Consider the following 14986-nt stretch of genomic DNA (forward strand, 5'->3'; position numbering starts at 1 on the left):
TTTTAGTGACTGCATTGTCGCATCAAAAGAACCTCACCTTCACAACTTTCACGGACATTGGTTCTGTTTTAACATTTATGCCATTATCAAATTCACCAGTTCAGTCCCGTGCTGAGTTTTAAAAAACGTCATTCCCCCAAAGATATCATGATGCAAGCTGCCAGTTGGTATCTTGCCTATGCCCTAAGTTATCGCAATCTGAAAGAAATTCTGACAGAACGTCGGTAGTTAACGTTGACCACTCAACCATCAATCGGTGGGTCCTGCGCTACGCTCCTCAACTGGAAGCGGTACATCGGAAACGGCGTCCAGTGAGTGGCCGTTCCTGACGTATGGACGAGACTTATATCGAAGTAGTTGGCAAGTTTGGTTATCTGTATCGGGCAGTCGGTAGTTGTACGTGAGCAACCGTCGATTTCTTGCTGACAAAGCAGCGTGATCAAAAGCTGCAACGATATTTTTTAATAAAGCTATTGCTCAAAATGGTGTTCCTACAACGGTCATTTTTGATAAAAGTGGTGCCAATACAGCAGCCCTGAATTTACTGAATAGTGAACTGAAAGGCGCCGTACAGCCAGAGGTTAAGATTCGCCAGAATAAGTTTTTGAACAACTTTGTTGAGTAGGACCATCGATGGATAAAGCGGATAACTGGACCCATGTCTGGTTGTAAACGCTTCAAATCAGCAAAATACACCATTGCTGGAATTGGGCTTTGTCACATGATTAGAAAAGGACAATATGACCAGAGGGTGACTGCAATGTTTGAGGGTACTTTTATTCCTCGGCGTGGTAGTTTTATCTGGATATAGGATTACTTTGCTTTTTGGAAATAGATATAACAGAACCTTGCTAATATGGCTGCTTATACTGCTTTGTTCTTTTGGCCTAACAGACTCACTCCTGTATATACATAGAGTAAATAATTTTTTAATACCCACATACATTGCAGTATTTTCTAGGACCAAAATAAACCAGTGGTTTGCGGCATAGAAATACACCAGAGAAAATAAACAAATTAGTCTATAGACAGGCACTTTATTGAGGGCCTCTCAGCCTCGCTTGCAGGTTGGTCAACCGGAGGTTCAATTTTCGGTTTCGTGCCGCCATACTCACAGCCTTTGGCTGGCCCACCAGCACCACCATCTGTTTACCACGGGTAACTCCTGTGTAAAGCAGGTTCCGTTCTAGCATGGTGAAATGCTGCATCGCCATGATGATCACCACACAGGGGTATTCGGAGCCCTGACTTTTGTGGATGGTCGTTGCATATGCCAGTGAGACTTCATCCAGTTCATTGACTGGATACAAAACATCTCGACCATCAAAATTAATAATCATCTCACCCTCCTCGATATCAATGGCTTTCACCCGGCCAATGTCGCCATTAAACACTTCCTTATCGTAGTTATTGACTGTCTGAATCACCTTATCCCCAGGTGCATAGGTCCAACCATAACGGGTGACTCGCGGGTATGCGTCCGGGTTCATGGCCTTTTGCAACGCCACATTCAAACTGCGGGCGCCCAACCCTCCACGGTTCATGGGCGCCAGTACCTGAATATCATTGATCGGATCAAAGCCGAATTTCTTCGGCAATCGTCGTGTGACTACGGACATTAATTTGGCAAACAACTCTTCAGGCTCCTCGCCGGTTAAATAGAAAAAGTCGGTATCCTCTCCTTTTTTCGTGACTTTAGGTGTCTGCCCTCGGTTGATAGCATGGGAACCGGTAATGATCTGCGAGGTAGCCGCCTGCCGGAAAATCTCTACCAATCTGGCCACTGGTACTTTACCCGATTCCATCAAGTCACTGAGTACAGAACCAGGCCCCACCGAAGGTAGCTGATCCACATCCCCAACCAGTAATACAGCTGCTGAATCTGGCACCGCTCGCAACAGCTGATTCATCAGCACCACATCCACCATGGAACACTCATCAACAACCAGCAGGTCTGTTTCCATGTGGTTGTCTGCATTACGTTTGAAGTCAAAAGCGGACGGATCAAAATCCAATAACCGATGAATCGTGGTTGCTTTCTGCCCTGTTGACTCAGAGAGTCGTTTGGCAGCCCTGCCTGTCGGCGCACACAAGGTGACTTCCACACCCTTAGTCGCAATGATCTTGAGAATGCTGTTCACCACCGTGGTCTTCCCAACACCTGGGCCTCCGGTAATTATGCAGAACTTTTTCTGCACGGCTAGTGCGATGGCTTCTTTTTGAGAATCAGACAGTGTAATCGCATTCTTTTTTCCCACCCATGGAATGGCCTTTTCCATATCGATAAACGACCAGCTTGAAGTACCATTCAACAAACGATTGACATGGTTAGCCACCCCCAATTCAGCCCTATGCAATGGGGTCAGAAACAGGCATGGAACCTCATCAATGATTTCCGGCGTCAGGCGATCTTCATTCACTTCACACTGGATCGCTTCTTTAATGGTGTCTTCAGGAATTTCCAGCAGCTTTACCCCGGACACCACCAGTGACTGAAACGTCTGGGCGCAATGGCCATTGCCAGAACACTCCTGCAACATATGGCGCACCCCGGCCTGAGCGCGAATCAACGACACCCGGTCAATGCCCAGTTGCATCGCCAGATCATCCGCCGTTTTAAAACCTATACCGTGAATATCCAAGGCCAGCCGGTAAGGGTTCTCCTGCACCTTGGCCACCGACTTGTCACCATAGGTTTTATAAATCCGCACTGCTCTTGCCGTGCCAACACCGTGAGATTGCAGGAATACCATAATCTCCCGAATCACCTTCTGCTCTGACCAAGCCGAGGTAATCTTCTCCCGCCGTTTTTCCCCGATACCGTCCAGTTCCATCAGACGTTCTGGGTTCGCTTCGATAATATCGAACACCTGCTCACCAAATGCCTTCACTAGGCGTTTGGCAAAATGAGGACCGATCCCTTTAACCATGCCTGAGCCTAGATACTTCTCAATGCCCTCGAGAGTATTCGGCGTGACGGTTTTAATTTGTTTAACTTTGAACTGCACTCCATACTTGTGGTCGTTAAACCAAATACCACTGGCATCCACAAATTCCCCGGGCGTAATGGTAGGTGTGCTGCCCGTCATGGTCACCAAGTCCAGCTGCCCTTTGCATTTGACCCGAATGACAAAAAAACCGCTGGCTTCACTGTGGAATGTGACACGTTCCACCGAACCTTGTAAATAAACAAGCGGCTGATTGGTGGTGTGGAGCTGTGGCAATGCAATATCCATTAATTAAGATGTCGTCTTTCAGTCTGAGGGAATAGGTGTAATGATCAGGATATTACCAAAGTCAATTTAATCAATCGTGGTGATTAAAAAGAGTATTTAACATTTGGTTTTTGTGCTCTCCGTTGGAACGAGACTGCCCGGCCAACGTCAATCAACACCACAGCTTGGCACAAATATGCGTAAAATTACTACCATTTTTTCAGTCCGGTTACCTTGGTACTCACCGCTTGCTCATTGATGGCCCATTATGTCCCAATCGCACCACAACAACTGAGCTGCTTTTATCTGAACAGTCGCCGATCTGCTGCGCGGTGACTTCAAACAGTCCCAGTACTGTCTCATCATTCTGCCGTTTACCTTTCTGCGCGTTTTGAGTGTGTTCTGGAGCCGTCTAAAGATGCGGTACTGGCAAAGCATGAAAAAGTGAAGGCGATGAACCTGCTGTAATACGGTATGGATAAGATGTTGCTGCGGGTAACGTACGGCTTGTCGTTTTATAACACCTCGCCCATGAACTTGTCGAAGCTGCTCCATGGGGATATGAAGTCTAACCTTGCATGGTGTAGTTTTTTGTATTCGATAATGCAGACGCTAAAACATCATGGTTTTCTATATATCAGTCACGAAAAAGAGACGGTTTTATGGTGATATAACGTTGTCAAACTAATAATTACATAACCACGGATATTGTGAACGCATCCTATTTCAATACCTCGATGCTTCATTCTTTTCAACAGCTCGTGATCATTTGTACACTATCATTCAGCACTTGAAATCCACTATTCAACAAGAGCATGACACCATATAAAGCTATATCCGGACATAAGGCAACGAAGTGTTGCTCCTTCTTCTCCAAGGGAATCTGGATAAACAGGGCAATAATTAGCCGCAGCAATCGTGGGTAACTAGTAGCGATGGTGAGCAGAGGAATAACGTTAGGAAAAATACCTTCCGATAACTGACTAACTTGTTTGGTTCTGTCGTAGTAAGGCGTCGCAGTTACAGCCAGCGGGAGCAATCCAGTGTATTTCCGCTGGATGTTCAGTTAAACCTCAATACTGACAAGTACTCTGATGGCATGAGGGGGAAAATGGTCAGTGATGTGATGGATTGCTCGTATGATCGAACGATGAAACGACATCGTGGGAGTTGCTCAGGTATGGTTGGAAAACGACATGCTATGTAACTGGTAGCGGATATGGCTCAAGACTTTGAGCTTTTTACAAACAGCGCAAGGTTGGGATTGAGCAAACAGCAGACCTGCAGATCATCAGTTTTAATGGTAAGGGTCTGGCGCATTACTAGGAAGGGTTGAGGGCAGCAACTAGGCAGAACGCGCAAAAGAGTCAGCAGAAGTTGCAAATCAAGCTCAGTATGGGAGAGAAGAAAGATCGCAAACGAATGGCACAGGAGCCACCATTTTATACGGTAAAACCCAATTTTCGAACGGCAGAATCGGTCATGGATATGGATCGGAAGAGTGACAACGTTGTTAAATTATGTACTCACTCCAAGAATAAGAGAGTGTTGGCTAGTGTAGAAAGAGAGACAGAAGCCGTGATATAAGAAGCTTTTGAGGAAGCTCTCAGGATCGATCCAGAGCAGTACCGGCAGTTGGTCATTGTTATTGATGGGCACCCTCATCAGTGGCAAGTAATTACCTAGGTTATGAAAAAGCAGGGAGTTAAGGCAACCGTCATCATGGACTTTATCCATGTACTTGGATAGCTGTAGAAAGCCGGTCACTGCATATACGACACGGGGGAATGAGGCTATTGAAAGCTGGGTGGCAGAACGGTCCATGAAGATACTCAGGGGAGAGTCTGACAAGGTGGCCCGGGGAATCCGGCAAAGTGCGAGCAAGAGAGGTCTGACAAAACGTGAGGCTATTGATAAGTGTGCAGACCATCTTCAAAAAAACTGTCCCAAGCTCTGCTACGATAAGGCGCTGGATGCTGGCTATCAGATTGCCAGTGGAGTCATTTATGGAGCTTGCCGACATTTGATTAATGACTGTATGGATCTAACTTGGGCAAAGTGGAGTTTGCAAGTGGCAGAGGTGTGTTGAAGCGACGCATTACTGGATGCAAGTGGAGATTGGCAGGTGTATTGAAACTTCCATAAGGAATGCTCTCGCTTTCGTAATCATGAAGAACTAATGAATGTGGCGTCGTAGCAAGGGAACAACATTCAACCTTGAAACCTACATTCAGTGGGTCTCCAAATGTGCACGGTCAATCTTTGAACACTTCCGGTTTGAGGAATTTATCGGCACCATGAACGAAGCCAACTTGCTGTAGAAGGTTGTTGGCGGTGCGCCAGTACCTAACCCAGCCATGGCAAAATCTCCAATCACGATATGGGTCTGGTGTTTGACGAACTGATCCACCAGTTCGTGGAAGGCTACAACGAGACAGCAGGTGAACCATTTACCACTCTGGATATTGCGCGCCTGACCACCTAGCTGGTGTTGATGGAAGAGGACGATGCCATGACCAAAGAAGACATTATCTGTACGATTTATGACCCAACAGCGGGAACCGGCGGATTTTTATCCTCGGTATGGAATATGTGTATGACCTGAACCAGAAAGCGGTGATGCGTGCCTTTGGTCAGGAGCTTAATCCGTGATCTTACGTCATATGTAAAGCCGATATGCTCATCAAGGGGCAGGATGTCAGCCGTATCAAGCTAGGTAACACAATGTCGAACGATCAACTGGTCGCAGACCAGTTCGACTACATGCTCTCTACCACGCCGTTCTGTGTGGACTGGAAGAAGATCGAAGGCTAGATCAAAGACGAATGGTGTGGTTACCTTGCTACGACGCTCCATTCACTAGTTCACCATGATGACGAAGGCGATAGAATTCCTTATGGTAGGTTCAATACGCCTGCCAATCTCCACTTGAAGCCAGTGAGCGTAGCTTAAACACAACCTCTTCTTTTGCAGACTTCACTTTGCCTAGGTTAGGTTCATACGGTCATTGATCCAATGGTGGCAAGCTCCCTCAATGACTTCACTGGCAATCGGATAGCCAGCATCCAACGCCTTGTCGTAGCAGAGTCTAGGATGGTTTTTGGGGAGATAGTCTGCACACTTATCAATGACCTCCTGTTTTGTCAGACCTCTCTTGCTCGCACTTTGGCGGATTGCCCGGGGCGCCTTGTCAGACTCTTCCATGAGTATCTTCAGGTACCGTTCTGCCACTCAGCTTTCAATAGCCTCATTCCCCTTGTCGTGTCAACAGTGACCGGCTTTCCACATATATTCAAGTACATGGATAAAGTCCATGATGATGGTCGCCTTAACTCCCTTCTTTTTCATAATTTAACGTGAGTTTGACGAGATAATTCCTTGCTCCACATAGGCTTAAGCCTTTTTGTACATATTCATATTACATAAAAGAGTGATTTGAGTACTTTATTGGCTGCCAAAGGCTACGAAGGAGCCATTGGACACTTTTCAAAAAACATAACGATGTCTAAAGCCATTAAAATCCAAGGACTGTAGTCAAAATTGAGGCGACGAGCTCACGTTAATCTAGGTAATCCGGTTCCGTTGATGAGGGTGCCAATTAATAACAATGGCCAACTGTCGTTTCTGCTCAGGATCTCGCCTGAGCGCTTCCTCGAGCTTTTTCTATCACGGATTACGTCTCTCTTTCTACACTGGCTCACACTCTTTTATTCTTAGTTGGAGGACGTAATTTAACAACGTTGTCGCTCTTCCGATTTATATCCATGACCGATTATGCCGTTAGTGGATTTGGTTTTACCGTATAACCGGTGGCTACCTGTTCCATTCGTCTGCGATCTTTCTATTCTCCCGGACTGAGCCTAGTTTGCAGCTTCTGCTGACTCTTTTGCGCGTTCTTCTTGGTTGCTTACTTCAACCATTTCTGGCGCATCACCAAGCCCTTACCGTCAACACTGAGGATCTGCAGGTCTTCTGTTTGCTCAATCTCAACCTTGCGCTGTTCGTAAAAAACCTCAAAGTCTTGAGTCGTATCAGCTACCAGTTGCATAGCCTGTTTTTTTCCGACCATACCTAGCAAATCTCACGATGTCATTTAATCGCTAGATCATAAGAGGAATCTATCACATCTCTGACAATTTTCCCCCTCATGCCATCAGAGTACTAGTCAGTATTGAGGTTTAACTGCACATACAGCGGGAACACGCTTGATTGCTTCTGCTGGCTGTAACTGCGCCTCCTGATTGCGACAGAACAAAACAAGCTGGTCAGTTGTCTGGTGGTATTTTTTCTGATGTAATTCCTCTGCCCAGCGTTGCTACCAGTTACCGACGATTACTGCGGCTCATCATTGGTCTGCTTATCCAGATACCCTTGGAGGAGAAGTCGCAACATTTTGTTGCCTTCAATCAGGTTTATGGCTCTATTATGGTGCTATGCTCTTGTTGTAGAGTGGATTCAAGGTGCTGAATGATAGCGTACAAATGATCACGAGCTGGTGAGAAGAATGAATAATCGATGGTATTGGCGAAGGATGCGTTCACAAGAGACGGTGTTACGGAGTGATTGGTTTGACGACGTTATATAACCATAAAACCGTCTATTTTTCGTTACCTGATATATTGAAAACCCTGATGCTTTAAAGGCTGTATTGCAGTATCAAAAGAACCGGACACTTATGATTTTCACCCAGTAATAATGGACTAAAGATCAGAAATTACAGGCTCATTTCATATTGGAAGAGACTACATTTTGACGATACAGGAAAAAAGTCTATGTTTTGATTACAGCCAGTCTGATAACTATGGAAGGGAAAAGCCGTGAAGCTTATTGAGCATCTTACCAAAATTAAACTGCCAGCAATGCTTATGGTCGTGCTGAGTATCCCTTTTCTTGCTGAACCATGGGTGAGCTACGATGTCCAATCGTTTTTTTACTCTCTGAGTCTCGCCATTAAGTCACTTTTAGTTTTTGTTCTTCCCTTTATTGTTTTCAGTTTTGTGGTGACCTGCCTTGCCATGATGGGGAAAAATGCCCTGTTATTTACCCTTTTGTTGATTGTCACGGTTTTTGCCTCCAATATCACAGCTATCTTTACTGGATATACTATCGGCAGCATTATGGTGCCTATTATTTCGATGCCAATATCTCTGGATGGGATTGGTGATAGTGGTTTAGCTACCATGTGGTTGTTTGATCTACCACCGGTTTTTACCAATATGCATGCACTGATTGCCGGGTTTATTGCAGGAATGGTGGTTAATCTGCTAGATATGCAGTTTTTACGAGAAGCTTCCTTTAAGGCCAGTGAAATTTCCAGCTGGTTTCTCAAATATATCTTTATACCGGTGCTCCCTTTCTTTATTTTGGGTTTTGCTTTTAAGTTACATGCTGATGGAATATTGAGTCAGGCTATCACCGTCTATGGCCCGATTTTGCTGCTGGTTATCGTTTCGCAGCTAACCTACCTTTTCATTTATTTTTTTGTGGCAGCAAGGTTTTCCTTCAGAGTTTTTATGACTTATGTGGGAAATGTCTTTCCGGCATGGCTGACTGGTTTCAGTACTGTTTCCAGTGCTGCCAGTATGCCGGTTCTAATAGAGAGTACTGAGAAAAATATTGGTAATCCGATTATGGCAAGGACTATTGTTCCTGCCACCATCAATATTCATACCATTGGCAGTGCTATTGGCCTGACCATCCTAGCGTTGGTGACATTGAATACTTTTAACATGCCGATTCCAGATCTGCAAAGCTTTGCCGTATTTGGTTTCTACTACGCGTTGGCAAAGTTTTCTGTGGCTGCGGTGCCTGGAGGAGTAATTCTTGTTGTAGGTCCTATCCTGCAAAGCCTGATGGGGTTCTCTGATGAGATGCTGGGTCTGATTACTGCCGTATATATGATTTTTGACCCTTTTGGAACGGCTATGAATGTCAGTGGCAATGGAGCTTTCGCGATAGTCTTTTCCAAGCTGTGTCAGTGCCTTGGTCTTAACGTCGATGATGATGGGGATGAGAACCGCGAGCCTGAAAGTAGCGTTTCCTGATTTCTTTTTATTGATAAAACATCTACTTAAGCCTAAGAAGCAGATGTTCATGATTTAGTCAGGCCATGGTTAATCTTTCGTAAAGCCCTGACTCTCTCTGTGTAGGGGAGTTTGCAGCCTTAACAAGAATATCCATTTCGGCGTATACTGTCAGCCTGCTTTTCGCACGGGTGATACCAGTGTAAACCAGTTCTCGAGTGAGGATATGGTTGTCTCTATCTGGTAGAACCATCACAACATTAGCAAACTCAGAACCCTGACTCTTGTGAATGGTCATGGCATACACTGTCTCATGCTCTGGCAGGCGACTGGGTAAAAATTCCTTAATACGTTTGCTTGGTAGTTCAAAAGCAACTCTAAGCCTGCCGTCAGAGCATTTGATGGTGATGCCAATGTCACCGTTATACAGGCCAAGGCTGTGGTCATTCTTGGTGATCAGGATAGGCCGCCCCTCATACCAATGTCCATTTATGATATCAAGCAGTTCTCTTTGTTGCAGTGCTTTTTGGATTTCCTCATTCAGTCCGGTAACTCCATAGTGGCCTTCCCGGAGAGCACATAGAAGCTGAAATTGATTAAAGGCATTAAGAATGGATTGAGTCTCAGCATTTTCTTTCATGAGCGATAGGTAATTACTATAGCCTTCAACGCATTGTTGGATTAATTGCTGATAGCTTGAACTACGGATGACAGAAGAAAGTTCTATATCCTGAAAACCTGAGGTAAATAATGTTTTTAAAGAGTCAATTTGCCCGCTGTTGATCGCTTTTGCCAAGCTGCCAATACCTGACTGAGCATCGAAGCGATAACTTTTTCGTAACAGACATAGACTGTCTGAGAAAGTCTTTTCATTGAAGCTTTCATTAGATACGGTTTGATCTGTATCGTCTTCTGCTGCTTTTGGAGCGACTTTTGGTGATTGTCCGGTAAGTTCTTCCAACATAAATACTTGGCCTGCTGAATAGCCGAAACTTGCGGCCGCACAGATGTCCCCGAGGACACTGCCGGCCTCCACCGAAGATAGCTGATCCTGATCACCCAGAAGTATCAAACGGGCATGGTCTGGTAAAGCCTCTAGGAGTTGACTCATGAGTGGTAGGTCAATCATGGAAGCTTCATCCACTACCATAATATCTACATGTAACAGATTGTTTTTATTATAAATAAATCCGGCCTTTCCAGGAATGACACCCAATAGTCGATGCAGTGTTCCAGCCTGAGTGGGAATCTTACCCCTCACTTCTTCGCTGCAGTTGAGCTTTGCCAAGGCCCCTCCAATAGACTCAGTCAAACGGGCGGCAGCCTTGCCAGTAGGGGCAACCAGTTTAATAGTCGGTAGCGCATTGCGGCTCAATCCAAGCTCTGTGAGAAGGGCTAGCAGGCGGGTAATGGTGGTTGTTTTACCGGTACCAGGGCCTCCACTGATTACAGAAAACGACCTAGTGGCTGCCAGTGCTACGGCAATTTTCTGCCAGTTAAGGCAGGTTGATTCCGGTATGAGCCGGTCAAGAGTATCTATCTGTAACTGCTGATTTACGGTCTCAATGATGGCTGGCCAGTCCATGTGTTCACAAGCTTCAATATCCAGGCATTTGATGATCTCTGATTTAATGACCTGTTCCGGTTTATTTTGGCATTGATGGATTACAAAATCGTAATCTCTGCGGAACAGTCTCTGAAGGATGGATCGTGCATCCTCAATATCTAGTGGTTTAGTACTCTGCTGCTTAAGGAAGTTGGCAACATTACGCTCATATTGCCAGTATCGATATAGATAGAGGCGGTTATTATCAAACACCAATGGTGTTGGTTCTGAACCATTTCCGACGACATTGATAGTTTGTAAAAAGTTTGGCCACTGCTTTAGGGGAAGGCCAGCAGAACTGATTAGTTGATTGTTTTTGCTGCTATCCAGACTAAACAGGCTCAGATTGGTCGTTGGATCAAGAGACATACAGACATTACCATGGCCCAGTTCGTAACTGACGTTGGCCGCTAAAAGCGTCAGGAGAGGGTCAGGATGCATGGAATGTATCAATCTGGCAAATTGATAATCTAGGGGCCGAATGATTCCTTGATGTTCCAGTTCTTGTAGATGACTCAACATACCAAAAGCTCCTCTTCACTGCTGAGCTCACCTTTGAAGAGCATGTCCAGTCCATTTACCAGTTGGAAAGAAGGCCTATGCGTGAAAATGCCGTGTTGCTTTGGGTCATCATCCTGAACACCTCGAAGAAACAGATAGATCACACTACCAAAGTGCTGTTCGTAGTCATAATCTGGAACCCGTTGTTTGAGTAGTCTGTGTAATGCTAGGGAGTAAAGTTGGTATTGGAGATCGTAACGGTGCTCGATCATCACCTGTTTCATGGTTTCTCTGGAGTAATCGCTGGGTCTATTGCCCAGCCAGTTCGATTTGTAGTCAAGAATATACCAGCGACCTTGGTATTTAAAGGTCAGGTCTATAAAGCCTTTCAGCATACCTTTCATGGTATGAAACTGCAGTTGCCCAGCTTCAGCGCTTAACGCATCATCTGCTGCAATTAGGTGGTTGAGCTTTTTGGGGGTAAGATGCTCAATGGGAAGGTAAAATTCCATCTCCACTCTACGGGCGGAGTCATCTAAATCCATCAATCGAAGATTGGCTCCATCCAGTGGTGCTTTTAGGCAACTTAACAACATTCCTTTAATGGCTGGCAGCCATTTCTCTTCGTAGCCGACTCTGGTCAGGTTCTCAAGTATGAAACTGTTCAGATATGGTTCACTATTGGCCGAGCGAAGTTCGTTCATGTCCAGCTCTTCGAACAGGCTATGCATGAATGTGCCTGGTTGCGCTCCTTTGGGAAAGTTAAAGAGGCTGAATGGTTCTGGTGGTTCTTCTTTAGTCGCTTTCTCTTTATTGATGGCGTTAGCTTCGCCAATGGCCTCAATATCAAAGCCTGGGGCTTCATTACTGGCATCAGCAGAAGAGTGGGAACTGTGCCGTGAAAGAGCTGAGTAGCTGGTTATCCACCAGTTTTGCTCAATGTTCTTGTTAAAATTTCTGGCGATTAGCTCAGTCTCCTGAGAAATTACTGGAGAATATGGTGACAGAGTATTTTCAGGAGGTTGTGAAATCGTAATTTGTTGATCTTCGCAGTCTTTGGAAATGTTCTCCAGCAGACCTCTAAGGTCTTTGCTGAATATTTCCTTTCCTTGGTTCAGTAGATAACCAATGGCGGTTTGATGAAGGTCGGTTTTGCCATCTTTACTTGGACTTCCTGACTTATAAGGCGCTATGCCGATATAGCAACAGTATACTGAACGGGTCAGGGCTACATAAAGCAGGCGAAGGTCTTCAGCCAGACGTTCCTGTTCAGAGAGCACTGATGCTTTGTCCGATGGGGTCAGTGCCAGCCAAGTTTCAGTGGTTTCATGGTCGTGGTATAGCGGTGAGCTAGCCTTGCGTAGATGACATAAGAAGGGAATAAAGACCACTTTGTATTCCAGTCCTTTGGACTTGTGAATGGTTATGATCTTGACCAGATTGCGCTCACTCTCGAGGTGAAGCTGCTGGTCATCCGCATTATGATTTGGCTTAGCTATCTGTTCAGAAAACCATCTGGTAAGAGCGTATGCTCCATGTTGTTCAAGGCAGGCAGCGGCGAGCTGTTCACCCAGATGTAACAGATCAGTCAGGCGTCGCTCGCCATCCTGAAAGGTCAATAACCGCTCAGAAATTTCCCGGTGGAAAATAAGCTGTCTCAACATAGGTAATATGCCTTTGTTTAGCCAGATCTCCCCATAATTGGTAAACTCTTCTACTGCACTTTCCCAAGCCTGTTCATCGTTATTTAGAGCATCTAATGCTTGGGCATCCAAGTGGAAGAGAGAGGTTGCCAATGCGGCCTTTAGCATTCGCTCGCTGGTGGGATGCAGAGAGGCCTGCAATATTTTTTCCAGATCAAAGGCTTCTTGGCAGGTAAACACAGAGTCTTGGTTACTCAGGTAGATACTGGCGATATTCTGGGCGGACAGCACTTCCCGCATTTTTTGACCATGCTTGCCGCTGCGCACCAGAATCGCAATATCACATGGTTGTAACGGTATTTTGTTACTACTATTACGCACCTGACAGTTACCGTGGTCAGCCGCGGTCAGCAGGCGATTAATCTCGGTGGCAGTAGCTTGGCTCATGCATTCCAGATAGTTATATGTGTTGATTGTTGGGCTGTCGTCACTCTCTATTAACCACAGTGTCATGGCGGGCAGAGCGTCTTCCTGAAGATAAAGACGCTTATCTGGAGAGCCGGGTGAATGGTGCACCGGCTCAAAGGGAATGTCGACGTTGTAAATAAATGGCGATGCAGAGCGCTGGAAGATCCCGTTAACTGCAGCCACCATGGCATCACTGGAGCGCCAGTTAGTGTCAAGCGTATAGTGGCTGTGAACTTGCTGGCGTGCCTGCATGTAAGTGAATATATCGGCGCCACGGAAGGCATAAATGGCCTGTTTTGGGTCGCCAATCATAAACAGGCCAACGTCTGGATCACTACCATCCATATAGATTTTATTGAAAATTCGGTACTGCAGTGGGTCGGTATCCTGAAATTCATCGATCATGGCAATGCGGTATTGGCCGCGAATCGCTTTAGCCAGTAACTCTCCATCACGCCATACTTCTGTTGCCTGCTCTTCTGGGCAAAGTGCAGTGGCAAGGTTGGCCAGTAAATCATCAAACGACAGCTGGTAACGGCTTGCCTTCAGCTGTGCTAGTTGAGACTTTATATGAAGCAGTGCATCCCGAATGATAAATCCTTTAAGGGCATCATCAAGGGAGACTGGTAGAGCGAGAAAGTCATCAATTTTCTGAAATACCGGGAGAGCTGGCAGAGTTCCGGTTTTCAGTAAGTTTTTCTTAAGAATTTCTGTGCCATAGATTTCCCAGCCATCCTTACTACTACCAAGCCTTGGGACTAGATCTTCGGAACTTAGAAATTGATCCATTTCGTGGAGACGGTTGAGGGGTTTGCAGTTTTTACGCAGCCCGCAGGACTGAATCAAATCCGCTAGACTATTATGGTTTTCCTGCCAGAGCTGCTTTAACTCGATAACTGGTTCCAGATACTTACGGATGAAGGCATCTATGGATTCAGGAACCTGATCTCCGTAAAGCCTCAGGTCAGTAAGCCCAATCCAGCGTCTTAGGTGGTTTAGCAGGTCGTTGGGGGTCTTCCATAGTGTGCGAACCAGTTTTACTAGGGGCTTGTCGAGAGGGTAGAAGGTGCGGCGCCAGTAATCGGCTGCACAGAGCTGCAGCATGGGTTCAATATCTGTAATCAGCTCACTGGAAAACAGTGTCCCACTTTCAAATGCGTGTTGCTTCAGCATTCGCTGGCAGAAACCGTGAATAGTGAAGATGGCTGCCTCATCCATTTGCTGTTCTGCAGCAATTAGCAATGCTTTGCACTGTTCAGGTTGCTCTGAATCATGGATTAGCTGATTGATAAATGGATCGCTTGATTTACCGGTAATAAAGGCTTCCTTGGTCTGATGGATTCTGGTTCTAATACGGTCTCGCAACTCTCCAGTGGCGGCTTCGGTGAACGTAACAACCAGAATCTGGTCAACAGTCAGTGGTGTTTTATGGTGCGTATGTTCACTGCCATGACCAAGCAATATGCGCAAATAAAGGTTGGCGATAGTGTAGGTTTTACCCGTGCCGGCACTGGCTTCAATCAGACGAAC

At 45.7% G+C, this 14986-nt stretch overlaps 1 protein-coding gene across 1 annotated transcript; it reads right to left on the reverse strand.

Annotated features, from left to right (window-relative positions):
* Nucleotides 1–1037: 1037 nt before the first annotated feature.
* LOC311328429 (ATP-dependent RecD2 DNA helicase-like) lies at nt 1038–3089 on the reverse strand (the record flags this gene model as incomplete). The annotated part of the gene is made up of 1 exon (XM_084462398.1): nt 1038–3089. One exon carries the CDS (start codon nt 3087–3089, stop codon nt 1038–1040), a length of 2052 nt encoding a protein of 683 aa, XP_084318524.1.
* Nucleotides 3090–14986: the final 11897 nt, after the last annotated feature.

The sequence above is a fragment of the Borostomias antarcticus genome (assembly GCF_949987555.1).
Source record: "Borostomias antarcticus genome assembly, contig: scaffold_151, whole genome shotgun sequence".
Lineage (NCBI taxonomy): Eukaryota > Metazoa > Chordata > Actinopteri > Stomiiformes > Stomiidae > Borostomias > Borostomias antarcticus.